The sequence below is a fragment of the Spermophilus citellus genome (genome assembly GCF_964194105.1).
Source record: "Spermophilus citellus genome assembly, chromosome: 18".
NCBI classification, from domain to species: domain Eukaryota; kingdom Metazoa; phylum Chordata; class Mammalia; order Rodentia; family Sciuridae; genus Spermophilus; species Spermophilus citellus.
Genome location: NC_138200.1, coordinates 19,964,849 through 19,980,452, shown reverse-complemented (window position 1 = coordinate 19,980,452; position 15,604 = coordinate 19,964,849). Strand labels below are relative to the sequence as shown.

Here is a 15,604-nt window from a genome sequence, read left to right as displayed (position 1 = left end):
ATTAAGTGCTGGTTAATAAATACACAAAGAGAATGTTAAATTAGGTTTATTTTCAGTATGGTTAATATGGATAGTGTTTTCACCTCCTTTAAAGAGGTATAATTTTTTTGCTGATTAAAGGTGGGAATTAATAGTTTAAAAACACCAATTCTTTTTCATTATATTTGACTATATTATGCATAACACAATAGATTTCTTATTTTTTGAAATTTCTTAGTTTTTCTAACAACCAAATAAAGGCAATGATAAAACTTGTGTGTATTATTTAATCCTGATTAGAGGAATATATCTAGAGCAGTGGTTCTCTACCTGGGCACTTTCACCCTTGGGTCAACTGGCTATTTTAGGCATTTCTGTTTGTCACAACTGAAGAGGGGATACTACCACCATCTAGTGGAGAGAGACAAGGGATGCAGTTAAATAACCCGCCTGAGACAAAGAGTTGTCTGGCCAAGGCTGAGAAACACTGATTTAAAGTCAATTTTACTTGTTTTAGTAAATGGTCCCAATAGGTGAAGTGTGAGAACCACAGACATAGTTGTCATTCCTTCTGGCTTCTGAGTCTACTATAACTCTCCTTAATGACTTTTAGCCTTGGACTTAGTCTTTCATTCTCAGAGAATACTAGAATGTTACAGGGAAGGAACCAAAGGAACCTGTTTACTCCATGATTTTTTCAAGTGAGAAAACAGATACAGATTCATGCAACTAGTTAGTGCCATAAGCAGGGGAAGAACTTTACCCCTAACCCTGCAACACTTTTCACTGGAGTTACTATGACTGATTGATTTTAGATGTCATGAAAAAATTATGTGACTTTTTTTTTTCATAGAAAAGATAGTTTAACTCAATATTGTTAATCTGAATGAAACTTGTCCCCCAGGAATTCTTTCTGGGCAGGCATAGTGGCACATCCATGTAATCCCAGTGACTTGGGAAGCTGAGGCAGGAGAAATCACAAGTCAGTCTGGACTGATTGGTGAAATCCTGTCCCAAAATAAAGTATAAAGGGCTGGAGGTGTAGCTTAGTGGCAAAGCACTTACATAGCAAGTGTGAGACCCTGGGTTCAATCTCTAGTACATTGGGGGGTGGGGAGACACAAAAATATTTCATTTTCTTCAACTGATCACATGACTTCCTATCTGCAGTTGACACACTGCCCCAGCAGCCCCAAATAAAGCCGCTGAAAAGTTATGTTGTTTTAGAGTCTAGCTTGTGTTTGTGGCATTAATCATATGGACTCTTACTGGATGGCTACCAGGGCCTCAGGTACAGAAGCAGAAAGATGAAGACTTATCCCTACTCCTCCTCTTTCATTCTATCACTACTCCATGCTAAACTGTCCAGGAAAACACAGCCAGAAAAACTTGTCTTCTATGATATCACACATCTCTTGAAACTACACTTATAAGCTAAAGAATACATGCCTAGTTGGCATGTGTTTTCATTTCATGTTGTGAAAAATGTTTCAAAACAACATACTATAGCATGGGATCTAGTCAAAAAAGAAAAAAAGGCAGTCATATGCTACCAAATGGGTATAAACCTGGATCTCCAGGGCTTAGGGATTGGAACCGTCACTGGGACTGACCAGAATCAAATCCTATTGCCCCCACTTTTTTTTTTTTTCATACTGGGGACTTAAAACAAGGGGTGGGGGTAAGAGGGTGAGATGGGGTTCTACCATTGAGCTATATTCCCAGCAATTTGGAGACAGGGTCTCCTTAAATAGCCGAGATTGGACTTGAACTTGTGATCCTCTTGCCTCAGCCTCCCCTGTAGCTGAGATTACATCTGTAGGCCACTGCAGCCAGCTTCCCATCTCTTTTGATAAGGTTTAGTGCTTTCAGGTGAAGTTGTTTTTCTCCTGGCAGTCACACACCTATCCTTTCTGACCATCCTGAGATTTAAAGCATATATTCGTGGCACCTTGTGAAATTAAGTTTTAAAACTGGAAGCTTATGTGATTGCTCTGTTCTTAACTACATGGCCACACAATTTCCACAATCCCTCTCTCAACTGGAGGCCGTGTTGTTGGTTCTCTTAGCAAATGAGCACACTTTAGTGTAAACTTAAGAAATTTTGCTTTTTCATAATTTAAATAAAGAATTCAGCTGCAGCAGGGAACAGTGGCATACTTCTTCATCCCTCTATTCAGAAGGCTGTGGGATGAAGTTGAGGTCAAGGCCAATCTGGTTAGTGTGAACCCATCTCAAAAATGTAGCTCAGTGGCAGAGCACTTCCCTAGCGCACGCCAGGCCCTGAAAAAAAAAGGGGGGGGGGACAGGTGGGCGGGAGAAAATAAAAAGAAAAAAGAAAAGAATTGAGCTGGAAAATCATCTAGACCAGCACCTTTCTTCAGCTGGGTTCTACTGGAAGGCCAGGTGGCTGCAAAGACCGGGCGCAGCCTTGCCGGAAGGTGTAGGGCAGGTGGGAATGTTGTCAGGGACGCCCCCCGGACCCCGGGGATCCTGGCGGACCAGGAGTCCTCCTCACCACCAAGTCTGCGAGCGAAAGTCGGGTATCTTTCAAGGACGGACCCCGGAGTGGTGAAGCGGAGGAGGCTGGTCTAGACAGGGCGGGAGAGCCCGGGCCTCCCTGAACGCAGCGACCTCGAAGTGGCTGGGCCCGCAGGCTCCTCGGGACAGGTAAGATGGAAGGCAGGCGAGGCCGTGGCTTTCGGAAGCCGAGCAGTCGGGGACGTACTCCGTCAGCCCGCCCCGCCGCTCCGCCGCGCTGCGCGCAGGCCGGCCGTTGGGCGCCTCACGTGGTCTCTGCGCACCTCGAGGCCTGCGTGGGGGCCGACGCGGGCCGTTGCGCACGTGGGCTGGTGTCGGCGGCGCCGTGGGTGTGCGGGAGGCCGGAGGCGAGGCGCGCAAGAAGCTTCCTGCGTGTCTTTCGCAACCGCGGCGGCGTCGAGTTGGAGGACCCAGCGCGTCGACTCTGGGACGTGGCAGCCAGTGGCCCGGAGGTCCGCGTGGGCGAGTGGTGGAGCGGAGGCTGGAACCTGGGTCCAGCGGCGGGCGCGCCCCGACGTAGGGCGGAGGCGCCAAACTCTGCGGGTAGGGCGGGGAGCACGGCAGAGCGCGGGCTGGACGGTGTCAGTCGTCTGGGAGGAACGGGCCTGCAGGCCAGAGGAGGCGCCGGCAGGATGCTCGAAGTCCTGGTGCTGAAGGTGAGCGCGTGGCCTCCGCTGACCCCACCCCACCGTCCTGTCTTCAGTAAATCGTGCTGGAAAACTGAATATCCGTGTGCAAGGGAGTGAATCTTGACCTTTACCTAACACCGTATAGAAAAATGTTGTGTACCCAGTACTGGGAATTGAACCCAGGGCCCTTGCTATCACTGTGCTCTACCTCCAGACCTTTTTGTTTTATTTTGAGGCAAGTCTCATTCAGTTTCCCAGGTCGGCCTTGAATTTGCAAATCTTTCAGCCCCAGCATCCCAAGTAGCTGGGATTACAGGTGTATGTTGCTGTGCCCAACAGAATTTCCTTCCTAAATTAAGGCTGAATAATATTCCATTGTGTGTATTTACCACATTTTACTTATCCATTCATCTGCTCATGGACATTGGGTTGTTTTCATGATTTAATTATTGTGAACACTGATGCTATGACCAGAATGTACACATATCTCTTCCTATATTCTTTTTTTAGTTTTCTGGAGTCTTTGCTGAATCATATGCTAATTCTACTTGTAATTATTTTTAAATGACTGTTTTCCACAGTGGCTATACTATTTCACATTCTTAACAACAATATACAAGGGTTTCACTTTTTCTGTATCCTTATCAATAACCTGCTATTTTATAGGTTTTTTTTTTAGTAGTAGCTATCCTAATGAGTGTCAGGTAGTAGCTCATTGTGATTTGAAGATGGAATCCGAGTCCTTCCTGGTGATTACATTTCTCAGGAATAGCTTTCAGGTTCTTTGAGAAAGACACATGAGTTGTAGATACATATTTACAATTGTAAGCCCTTTTAGTAAGTGCTCTAAGAAAGGGAGGTGGGGGCTGGGCCAGGTACAGTGAATTATCCTGGCAGCATTGAATTTTTAAAAAAAAAATTTTTTTTTTAGTTGTTGATAGACCTTTATTTTATTTATTTATATGCGGCACTGAGAATCAAACTGAGTGCCTCACACGTGCCAACCAAGTGCCCTACCACTGAGCCCCAGCCCCTGAATTTTCTTATGTAGGCATTTTGGTGGGAACCTTAGTCATCCTAGGGATGTGGCCACCTGCTGCTAGAAGCCATGCTAGAGTTTGGATGTCCCTAAGTGAAAAAGATTTGGCAGAGTTGTTACTATGTTTTTGTTAAATATCAACTAAAACTTTTTCTTTCAGTCTTCCAGCTGTTGGTCTTCTCTGGACTCCTTGGAGTCTCACCTAAGCTGTTGAGGATATGCCAAAGATGTGAGGGGCTTTATATGTAGACTTTAGAGCTCCCTCTCTTTGGCCCTCCTTTTCTTGTTTCTCCCCTTAGTTTTCAGCTGCTCTGGCAGCTCCAAAACTCTTTTCTCTGATTCCCCAAACAACATACATGTGCCTTTCTGCTTGAGGTGTAAGAGTCTTCATACCACGTGGCTGAGGGTTGGGCACTGGAGGGGCGGGTGGGGGGGACCTGGGAAAAGCTGTTTAACACAGTGAGGTTTCCTTCTTTCAGGAACCAAATCTCTTCCAGGCTTTGGCTGCTTTTGGCAGCTCTTCAGTGCCTTCAAATTGTTTTGGTTTTTTCCAGGGCTTATAATTGTTACCTGCAGATATCATAAGGATTGTTCTGCCATTACTTGAATCAGAATGACCACTGTTCTTTTTGCCAATTTTTTTATTATAAAAATGTTCAAATATTTGGAAAAAGTAGAAATAATACTACTGCAAACATCTGTGTTCCTGCTCGTTAGTTTTTAGGATCCCCAAATCTTGGGACATCATTGCTTCTAGGCCCTTTCACTAGGCAGAGCTAGGAAATACATTTGAAAAGTCATGAATTCTTCTATTTTCAACTCAGATTTAACTTTTTAATATTTTCATCTTATGTCTAATAATGAGAATCTTGGTTTCTCATAATAATAACATGTAACCAGATATATTCCAACAGGTTTGACTTTACCTTCATTCTTCCTTCCACCATAGGTAATAGTTGTATTTATTTTGGTTTATTTATCATCTTTTATTTTTTAATATTAGTATAATATACATATATTCTTATTTATTTCTCTTTCTTTAGAAAAACAATGTTAAAAATATTGGCCTGACCCTTGCTTGTGTATATTATTATGTTTTCAAAATATGGAGATAAAGGGCATTTCTGCTTTTCATAGCACATAATTAAGAATTAATTACATATTGTTGCTTACACACTTTGGTATTTACATTTGGTCTATTTAAGACAAAAGTACTTGTTAAGAATTTGTTAGATCACTTATGTTGGAAATAGTTATCATGTTTGTAAGGTTTATCATTTTATGGTTCTACTTTTAAATCATGCATTGTCTTTTAACAATTTTACAGATTGAAGATCCAGGTTGCTTCTGGGTTATTATAAAAGGATGTAGTCCCTTTTTAGATCATGAAGTCGACTACCAAAAACTAAATACTGCCATGAATGACTTTTATAACAGCATGTGTCAAGATATAGAAATAAAGCCATTAATATTGGAAGAAGGGCAGGTATGTATCTAAATGTGGTTTAATCACCATGTCTTGAAACACTACTCAAAATGTAAAGTACTTTGTCACCTAAGGTGATAAAATCTTTTGGAGTAATGTTAGTTGTTTATAATCATTGCCTGGCTTTAGGATTTTTAGCACAAGATAGAGGCTAGCCATGCAAAGACGGTGGTTGTGTAGGATTCATGTGGAGCAATAGGAAATGGCATGACTTCTAAATCCAGGCATTAGGACCATATTCCTGGGTCTGGGAATGAAGAGATTATCTAAATCTGCTGCAGGTGTAGGCACTTCAGCAGAGGGCTTGGAGTTTTCAGTCTTGTACTGACACCTCCCTTTTAGCCCCAGCTTGTATTTCTTTCTTTCTTTCTTTCCTTTTTTTTACTCCACATCGTGGCCTTTTTTTGCCTTCTTGCAATGTCACTGCCCATTGTCCACTGTGTGATTGTCTTGACAAATCAGCATTCGTGAGAAGAGTTTGAATTCTTTTAGTGGTGTGATGGGAAATTTTTTTTTAAGAGAGAGAGAATTTTTTTTAATATTTATTTTTTAGTTCTCGGTGGACACAACATCTTTATTTTTTTAATTTTTATGTGGTGCTTAGGATCGAACCCAGCACCCTGCGCATGCCAGGTGAGTGTGCTACTGCTTGAGCCACATCCCCAGCCCCAAGGGAAAATATTTTATAAACTCTTTTTGAACAAACTAGAAAACATTTTAATCTCTTTCCCTCAAAATCATTAATAATATATTTTATTATTTTTCTATACCATTGCCTTATTGAAGGAATGAAACCAGCTCATTTGTCCTTTTTAAAAGTATTTTACATTTTGGACTCCCAAGGGCTTCCTTTTGGAGGTGGACTGATAGTTAAGTAGAGTTAAATATATAGCTTTGGATAGATACAGGGTCACTTTTTTTCTCTTAAGAATGTGCTGTGAAGTTCATGTTGTATTGAATTGGAAAGTAATATCACTTTTTGGTGGTGCTGTGATTGGCCAGTGGATTCACGTGGTGACAGCCTGATCCCTCCCTAGGATGCTGCCTGTGGTTTCTCCATTCTGTAGTGACCACCGTGACATGCATCAGCTTTTATTCATGCTTTGGACATGGAGATTTCTCATTCCCTCTGCATCCATGAGCTGGAGTTCTGTGTGGAATCTTCCCTCCTTTATTAGGACTGAAATAATACACTTTATACTGTAAAGAAAAAGTTGCTTGATCCTTTCCCCAGTGCATTTTCAGCATGATGTTCTCCCATTGGTGTTCAGAGGTTCATTTTGTTTTTCTTTCTTCTATTTTGTATGTGTGCGGTGCTAAGAATTTAATCCAGAGCCTCATGCATGTTATGTTAGGCAAGTGTTCCACCATTGAGCAACATCCCTAGTTCCTTTTCTTTTCACTTTTAAGTGCCTTTTCTTTTCATTTTTATTTTTCTGGCTTGTAAATGTTTTCTTCAATTATAATCACTGTTCAGCCTGATACTTAAATTATTTAATTTTTGACAAGCAGTAGCCCTAGTATAACACAGCTTCAAAGTTTACTAGTTATGTGAACTATTAAATAGTCAAACCATTCTTACAAGTTGCATGAATTTTAGCATTAAATATAAATACCCTGTATCCTTTGTCAGATGCTGAGAGCCATAGCCAAGTAGGCATGACACATGGCATTTTGGGTTGAAAGGTGACCCTGCTCAGGGATTAGGGTGGCTCCAGGTTTAGGGTGGATCCTGCTGGGAATAGGGCAGCTCCAGGATTAGGGTGGATCCTGCTGGGATTAGGGCATATCCTGCTGCCTCAGGTGCCCGCTCCTTTGGAGTTCCCGTTGAGTTCTTGTTCTCGCGGGGTTCTGAGAGAATTGGTAGAGGCAGTGTATTCCCAGGTAGTGTGTGTAGAGTGTCGGTGAGAGTTCGGATATAAAGAGTTGCTGTTGGAATCTACAAGGTTTTGTGGTGGCTCGGTTATTTTGTGCCCAGCCAGACTTCGGCAGTCAGAATTTATCTTGAATCAAACATTTGAGTTTTGAATTATGTGAGGTTCTTAGGCGCTTATCCCTTACAGTGTGGCTGTACCATACTTTCCAGTTTCAGTTCCAGAGGTCAGGAATCTCCGCTGGTCCACTTCTTGCCTGACTGGGCACAGCTCTTGCTACTGGCTGACTTTATAAGCCTGTGGTCAGCATATAATTTGGTTGGGCATGGAATACCTGTTGAGTATGATGGTCCTGTGGTTCAGTCAGGATGCCAAGGACTGTCACTTAAGTGGAGTGGTTCCCCTTAAGAGAGGCTTTTGAAGACTTAGTATATGCCAAGCACCATGCTGGGTCCTGGAAATATGGCAGTAAGCAAAACAAAAATATACATTTTCATGGATCCAACATCCGTTTATGACAGGTAGTAAACAAATTTAGAGGGTAGGAAAAGCCATGCAAGGGAATGAAGAGGATGACCCTGGGGTTACAATTTTATATCAGTCTGACACATATTAACAATCATTTGTAAGCTTTCTGATATAGGAAGGTAAAGCAATGCATTTTAAAATTTTTACTTTCTAAAAATTTTCCTTAGTTAAGGAGTCAGCATGATTTCATAATAGTCCCCCTTACCTACCTGCAAGGGATATGTTGTTCTAAGACCCCAAGGGAATGCCTCTCTATATACACTGTATTTTTTCCCATCCATTAATACTTATGATAGTTTATGGATTAGTCACAGTAAAAGATTAATAATAACAAAACAATAATTATAATAATACACTTTAATAGTTTTCACTTTGGGGCCATTAAGGGTTATTTGAACGTAAGTACCTGCAATATTGTGACAGCTAAAATGACTACTAAAATGACTACTGAGTGATTAATGGGCAGGTGGCACATGCAGCATGAGTATGGTAGACATTCTGGGATTGTTGGAAGGAGATGGTGAGATTTCATCACACTGCTCAGAGTAGAGCACAACTTAAAACTTGTGAATTGTTTATTTCTGGAATTTTACATTAATATTTTCAGGTTTTGGTTAACCAGTGAGTGCTGAAATTGTGGATTAGGGGACTACTGTAGTAAGAAAAGCAGTGGAACAGAATCTGGTTGACTCACGTTCTTCCTAAAGTTCTTTTGCTAGAAGACTGGTTTAGTTTAGGCAGGTCCAACCTCTGGAATCTCTCCTCTTCTGTAAGGTAATGCCGCTGAGGTAGTTTCAAGAGGACCGTTTGGTTCTCTTATGTGACTAGAGATTTTTAACACCAAACTTAAAAACCAAAACCTTCCTTTTCTTTTGTAGGTTTGTGTGGTTTATTGTCAGGAACTAAAGTGCTGGTGCAGGGCTGTTATTAAGTCAATCATATCTTCAGCAGACCATTACCTGGCAGAGTGTTTCCTTGTGGATTTTGCCAAATACATTCCAGTAAAATCTAAAAAGTACGTATGCATGTATTTTGCCTTAACACTCTTTAAGGAGACAGATGTCAATTTAAAGAAGAATGTCCATTTTTAAAGTAAGGTGACAAAGGTTATCTTTTTTTCTAATATTTATTTTTTAATTGTAGTTGGACACAATATCTTTATTTTATTTATTTTTATGTGGTGCTGAGGATTGAACCCAGGGCCTCGCACATGCTAGGTGAGCCACAATCCCAGCCTCCAAAGGTTATCTTTTGAGAAAGATGAAACTAGAATTTTTTAACTTGTCAAATGGAAGACTTGCAAGTTCCAATTCTGTTTTCATTGACTGGAATAACAGTGGTCAAATGAGACTGAGGGCAGCCTGTCTATTCTCCACCTTCCTTCCTGGAAAGGGCAAAGAGGTTCAGGCCCTTCTCTTTGCATCTCCTGTAGATCTTTCGCCAGCTATTCTCTGTATTTGCTCTGTGATGGAGCAAGTCCATTAGGGGAGAGTGGCTGCAAGAAAGATAGTAACAGGAGGTGGAGAGGAACTCTTATCTCTCCAGAAGGGTAGGTTGCTGTCCCAGCCTCAGGTTGCAGAGATCAGAGTGTGTGCTCAAGTGTGTATTCCTGATTGTCCTACTTACTAAAGTGAGAGCATGGCCATGGCTTAAGGTGAGGAGAGAATTCGTAATGAGCTGGTAACTAGCTGGTGACTAGGCAGCTTTCACTGATTCTGGGGCCACATGTCACAATTTATTAGAAAATGCTAGCAACAAGTCAGTCTCAGCGTTTTGTGATAACTTTTCCAGTTTCCTTCCCAGGATAAGAGATTGCCAATTCAATAAATAAATATGAAGACTTTCTTCTACTGAAGGAGGAGCAATACCAAGTAGACTTTAGTTGTAATAAGAGGGGTATCCTGAATAGAAATATTTGTGGCACAAGGACTTGCCAGACATTGGGAATTTATAGATACTTAGGAAAAAGTAGATAACCTTTCCAGCTTACAATTCTGCACCTTTACAGTCATAATTGTTATAAAAATAACTGTTGTGTTTAACTGTTGGGAAGATTTTTTTTTGTATTTGGTGTTTTAGTTTAGTTTGATTGGACAGGAGAACAATATGATGAAATAAAGCAATCACCTTTTCCTAACCTTTATGAGGCAAAAGATGACACACATACAGGCATAATGAGAATCTGGGGAAGAAACAGTTCATGTTGAAATAATGTGGTAAAGTGGACTGTCATTTGCCTTAATAAGAATTAAAATGTTGAACTTTTTTTTCCTTTTGTGGTGCTGGGTGTTGAACCCACGCATGCTAGGCTGGGACTTCATGCATACTAGGCAAGCACTCTATCACTGAGCTGGACACCCATCCCAGCCTGGTGCTGAACTTATTTATCAAATCTCAGTCTTTTAGTTCTTTTTTGCAAAATTGGCAAATACTAATTATTAAAACATCCATCTGTTTATAGAAACTTTAATGTAATTATCATATACTGATGTTGATATTTGAAAATCTTAAATAGAATTTCTTCACAGGTTTATTCATTATTACCCAATATGTCTCAACCTCCAGAGCCTCATTAAGACATTTTTCCCCTAAATTTTTGCCCTCCCGCCTTGAAATTTTCATACCACAGATATGCTGACCATCTATTTATGTACCATATGTACCATATGTATCTTTGTGCTTTGTACACAAAATGAGTAAGATTCTTTTTTTTTTTTTTTTTTTTACTCCTCAGGAAAGAGTTTTTGCCCCTTGGCTAAATACATCCAAGTGCTGTAGGTAGTTACATTAGAAACAATATTTTCTATGTGTTTTGTTTTACATTAAGTATATTGATTATGTATTATGTAGGTATACTTTAAATAACTATATTGTGTACAACTTTTATTTGTAATGGACTATCTCTGCTTCACTTTTAAGCATCCGGGTTGCAGTAGAATCTTTTATGCAGCTTCCCTATAGAGCAAAAAAATTCAGACTGTATTGCACAAAACCTGTTACATTACACATTGACTTCTGTGAAGACAATGCTGAAATTGTGTAAGTACAGCTTCTTCAATAGTTTGAATCATTAAAAAAGTCTTAAATCAAGTGTTTATTTGAAATCTGTTCCTTCGTAGGAATGCTAAGAAATTTCACAGATCTCTGTTCTGCAAGAGTTGGCTTCTGAGTCACTGTCAAATCTGGCTGTGCAGCAGAGTCCCCTGGGGCAGAAGTTGGGGTAGGGGGAAGTTAGAAGAGGGCCTGTGCTTCTCGCCCTTTTTATTGTTGTTGTTTTTTTTTAACTTGTAAAAAGTAATAAGGTATCTATAAAGAAAAAAGAAAGCACGATCCTGGATCATGAAAAGTATATTAACCAGGCATGGCGATGCACACCTGTAGTTGGGGGGCTAAAGCTAAGGTAAAAGATCACTTGAGCCCAGGAATTCAAGGCCAGCCTGGGCAACATAGCCCCTGTCTCAAACAAACAAACTAACATTTATTGCATTTCTCTCCAGCCCTGTGTCCTCCCTTCTATGAGGCCTTGTGGTCTATTAAACCTCTGAACTTCTAGAACCCTGTCAGTGCTTTTATACACATCTCATCTTCATGAATCTTTCAATGAAAATTAGAACACGCTGATTTATTAGCAAGATTAACTTAAGAATGTATGTTGAAGCTCTTTACCATTAATTTTTTTTCATGAGTGGATGTAATTATCTTGCTTGTACTTAACCATTCTCCTCTTGATAGCTAGCTACATTATTTCCATATGATTTGGCACATCCATAAAATATGTAGATGACAAGAGATAGACACTGTGCACACGCACTCTCCTGTCTTTGTTCCTTTTTACTAGTATCTGTTCATGGTGCTAGTGTTTGTACAGAAGCACCCTGTATTGGGCAGTATTTTGTCAGGTATAAACTTGATCTGTTATTTTATTATTATCATAATTATTCAGTGAAAACAGTTGTACTAATTAATAGTTTCTTTGTGACATTTCCATGCATTATGTTGTGCTTCAATCATGTCCACCCTCCCTTCTTCTCTCCTACATTTTCTGGCCTTTCCCTCTGTCTTTCTTACCTACTGGTGTACCCACATGCAATACATATCTTTCTGTGTCTGGCCAATTTCACTTACTATGATAACCTTCAATCCAGTCCATTTTCCTGAAAATGATGTGATTTTTTTCTTCTTTATGACTGAATGGTACTCCACTGTATATAACACATATATTTTTAATCATCTGTTGTTGTGCACTTAGGCAGATTCCATATCTTGGGTATTGTGAATACTGCTTCAAGTAAACATGGGTATGCAGGCATTTTTTAATATGCTGATATCATTTCCTTTGGGGTGTTTACCCATGAGTGGTATAGCTAGATCATATGATAGTTCTATTTTTTAGGGTTTTTTTTTTAATTTTCATACTGTTTTCCACAGTGACTGTACTAATTTACATTATACCAACAGTGTGTAAGGGTTCCTTTCTCTCCACGTTCTTGCCAGCATTTATTATTTTTTGTATTTTTTATAATTGCTATTCTGAGTGGCTTGATTTCTGTGTCTGTAGCCAGTGGGGTCTATTCCATCCTTTCCCTTCAGAATTGTGGCATATAGAAAGAAAAGCCATAGGAATCAGCCCAATTCTGACTCCACTTGCCATGGCAGTGATGATGGTTTGTACTTTCTGAACTTGAAAGCCATAGCTGGGTGTAGTGGTATATACATGTAATCCCAGCCACTTGCAGTGCTGAGGCAGGAAGATCACAATTTCCATGCCAGCCTTAGTAATTTAGCAAGGGCCTCAGCAATTTAATGAGACCTTGTCTCATAATAAAAAATAAAAAGGGTTGAAGCACAGTGGTAGAGTTCCCCTGGGTTCAATCCCTGGTACCAAAACCAAAACCAAAACAAACAAAATAATTTGGAAGCTACCTCTCTGTAGATACTTTTGAGCTCTTTTTTTTTTTTAATTGTTGGTTGTTCAAAACATTACATAGTTCTTGATATATCATATTTCACACTTTGATTCAAGTGGGTTATGAACTCCCATTTTTACCCGTATACAGATTGCAGAATCACATCAGTTACACTTCCACTGATTTACATATTGACATACTCATGTCTGTTGTATTCTGCTCCCTTTCCTATCCTCTACTATCCCCCCTCCCCTCCCCTCCCCTCCCCTCTTCTCTCTCTACCCCCTCTACTGTAATTCATTTTTCCCACTTGTATTATTTTTCCCTTTCCCCTCACTTCCTCTTGTATGTAATTTTATATAACCCTAAGGGTCTCCTTCCATTTCCAAGCAATTTCCCTTCTCTCTCCCTGTGCCTCCCACCTCTCATCCCTGTTTAATGTTAGTCATCTTCTCCTGCTCTTCTTCCCTACTCTGTTCTTAGTTACTCTCCTTATATCAAAGAAGACATTTGGCATTTGTTTTTTAGGGATTGGCTAGCTTCACTTAGCATTGACTTTTGAGCTCTTTGAAGATCTTCCTCTCCTCTCCTCTCCCACCCACACCACCTGTACTTGAGGTGGTGAATATATCACTCTTGTGGCCTGCCTCAGAATCCACACTGATGAGATAATAAACCAGCTTGTCTTTGTGAAAACCATTACTTCCCACAAGGCTGCCCTCCAGCCAGCGTGCATTGCCACTCATGCCCCTTTGCTGTGTAGACTCTGGGAGTAAGGGCCCTAGTGTAGCAGTACTCACTGCCTACTCAGTTGTTCATGTTTCAGAGCAGCCAGCTGCTGACACTTAAGCATGAATCGGGCACCCGCCTATACAGCCCAGCTCCTCATTAGAGGAAGCCCACCCATTTCCTGTCTTGCTCCCTCTGCATGATCTCTTTCCCAATCTCGGTAGTCTGCAGGGTCTTTCCCCACTCTTAGATGGACCCCACTCAACATGAAGATACATCCAGTATAGGTGAAGGACTTAAGATAAGTCGTCTTACTGAGTTTGATCCCATTCTTTGACGTGATAATTTTTCATTTGTACTTTATCTAAAATGCTTTTCTTTGTGTGTATTATATAATTTGAGATAGATTTTTCCATCCAAAAACCCTAGCAATTTTTACCACCATTGGGGGACAGAAAGTGCTGTTTTCCCCATACAGTATTGGAGTATTGCCAGGCTTTTAAATTTTTGTGTTTGTTAGGTAAAAATGGTACTTTGTTTTAATTTGAATTTTTATGACTTGCAATGTTGGATATTTCTTCATGTGTTTATTCTCTGTGTATGTGAGAGATAGACACTGATTGAGTTACCTGTTCATATGCTAGATTGATTTTTCTCTTGCATTTGTTTGCTTTATAGGAATTTACTATTTTCACATGTGTGTATATATTTCTTCCTTCCTTCCTTCCTTCCTTCCGGTACTGGGAATTGAACCCAGGACCTCATGCAAGGGAGATAGCCCTTTTAATTTGTTTTATTTCAAAACAGTGTCTCTCTGAGATGCTAAGGCTGGCCTTGAACTTGAGATCCTCCTGTCTCAGCCTACTAAATAGCTGGGATTACAGGTGTGTTCCACCATGCTTGGCTATATATTTTTTAAATTTTTAGGTAAATTTTTTTGTATGTAGCAAGAGTTTTGAACCACTGTCTTTTTTTTCCACTTTATTTATATTTTTATGTGGTACTGAGGACCAAACCCAGTGCTTCACATGTGCAAGGCAAGTGCAAAACAAAACAAACAAAACAACTTGGAAACGACCTCTCTGTGGATACTTTTGGCCTCTTTGAAGATCTTCCTGTACTCTACTCTCCCAAGTCACAACTCCAGCCCCCCTGTACTATGTCTTTTTACAAATCCTTTGTAATTCTTTTGAAGTAATGTGCTTAACCTCTTAGGGAAAAAATTATATATATATATATATATACACACACACACACACACACACACACACATACATATATACACACACACACATATATTCATATATACATAAAATACCAATTATATACAGGTACTGGGCTGCATGTGTTATACACATTACCCTATTTTTCCTTTAAAAGAACTCTTGGAGGATGGTGGTAGAATCTCTGATGGATAAGAACAGTAGAAGCATAATACAGACTAACCTAAAACTTTATTTTAGTTTTGTTCTTGCTATCAAATACTGGTTTCTCATGCTTTTTCTGTTGCCTACAGCTTTTTTTCTTCCTTGCCAAAGCAGAAGAAAGATGTAAAAGGAGCGAGCTGATGCACATGTAATGGGAGAGGGCATGAGGGTTCTAGAGTCGGCTAAGGGAGGAATAGCTTGAGATGATAGTGACTGGGTTTCTCTAACCACCTTGTGGAGTGCTGGTTTAGCCAATGTCTGTCACATTGCTCTCCATGCCAGCCTTTGCTGGACATTGCACACTTTGGATCTCTTCCCCAGGGAGCTTGCATTCTGGCTGGGAAGACAGATTTGTCACAGGTAACTGGGGATGAGGGTGTTGCAACAGAAGATAGCATGGTATTGGGCACAACCCAGCAGGGCCTGATTAATGTGAGTCTCTGCAGTAGTGAAGGTGACCTTGGC

General features: G+C 40.3%; 1 protein-coding gene across 1 annotated transcript in view; it reads left to right on the top strand.

Annotated features, from left to right (window-relative positions):
• Window positions 1–1,707: 1,707 nt before the first annotated feature.
• Window positions 1,708–15,604, top strand: part of TDRD12 (tudor domain containing 12) — a 79,950-nt gene continuing 66,053 nt past the window's right edge. Inside the window, exons 1-4 of the mRNA XM_081273517.1 lie at window positions 1,708–3,176; window positions 5,516–5,674; window positions 8,955–9,091; window positions 10,996–11,115. Of these exons, the coding sequence (XP_081129643.1) occupies window positions 2,655–3,176; window positions 5,516–5,674; window positions 8,955–9,091; window positions 10,996–11,115 (938 nt within the window). The 5' untranslated portion in view covers window positions 1,708–2,654. The remainder of the gene's footprint in view (window positions 3,177–5,515; window positions 5,675–8,954; window positions 9,092–10,995; window positions 11,116–15,604) is intronic.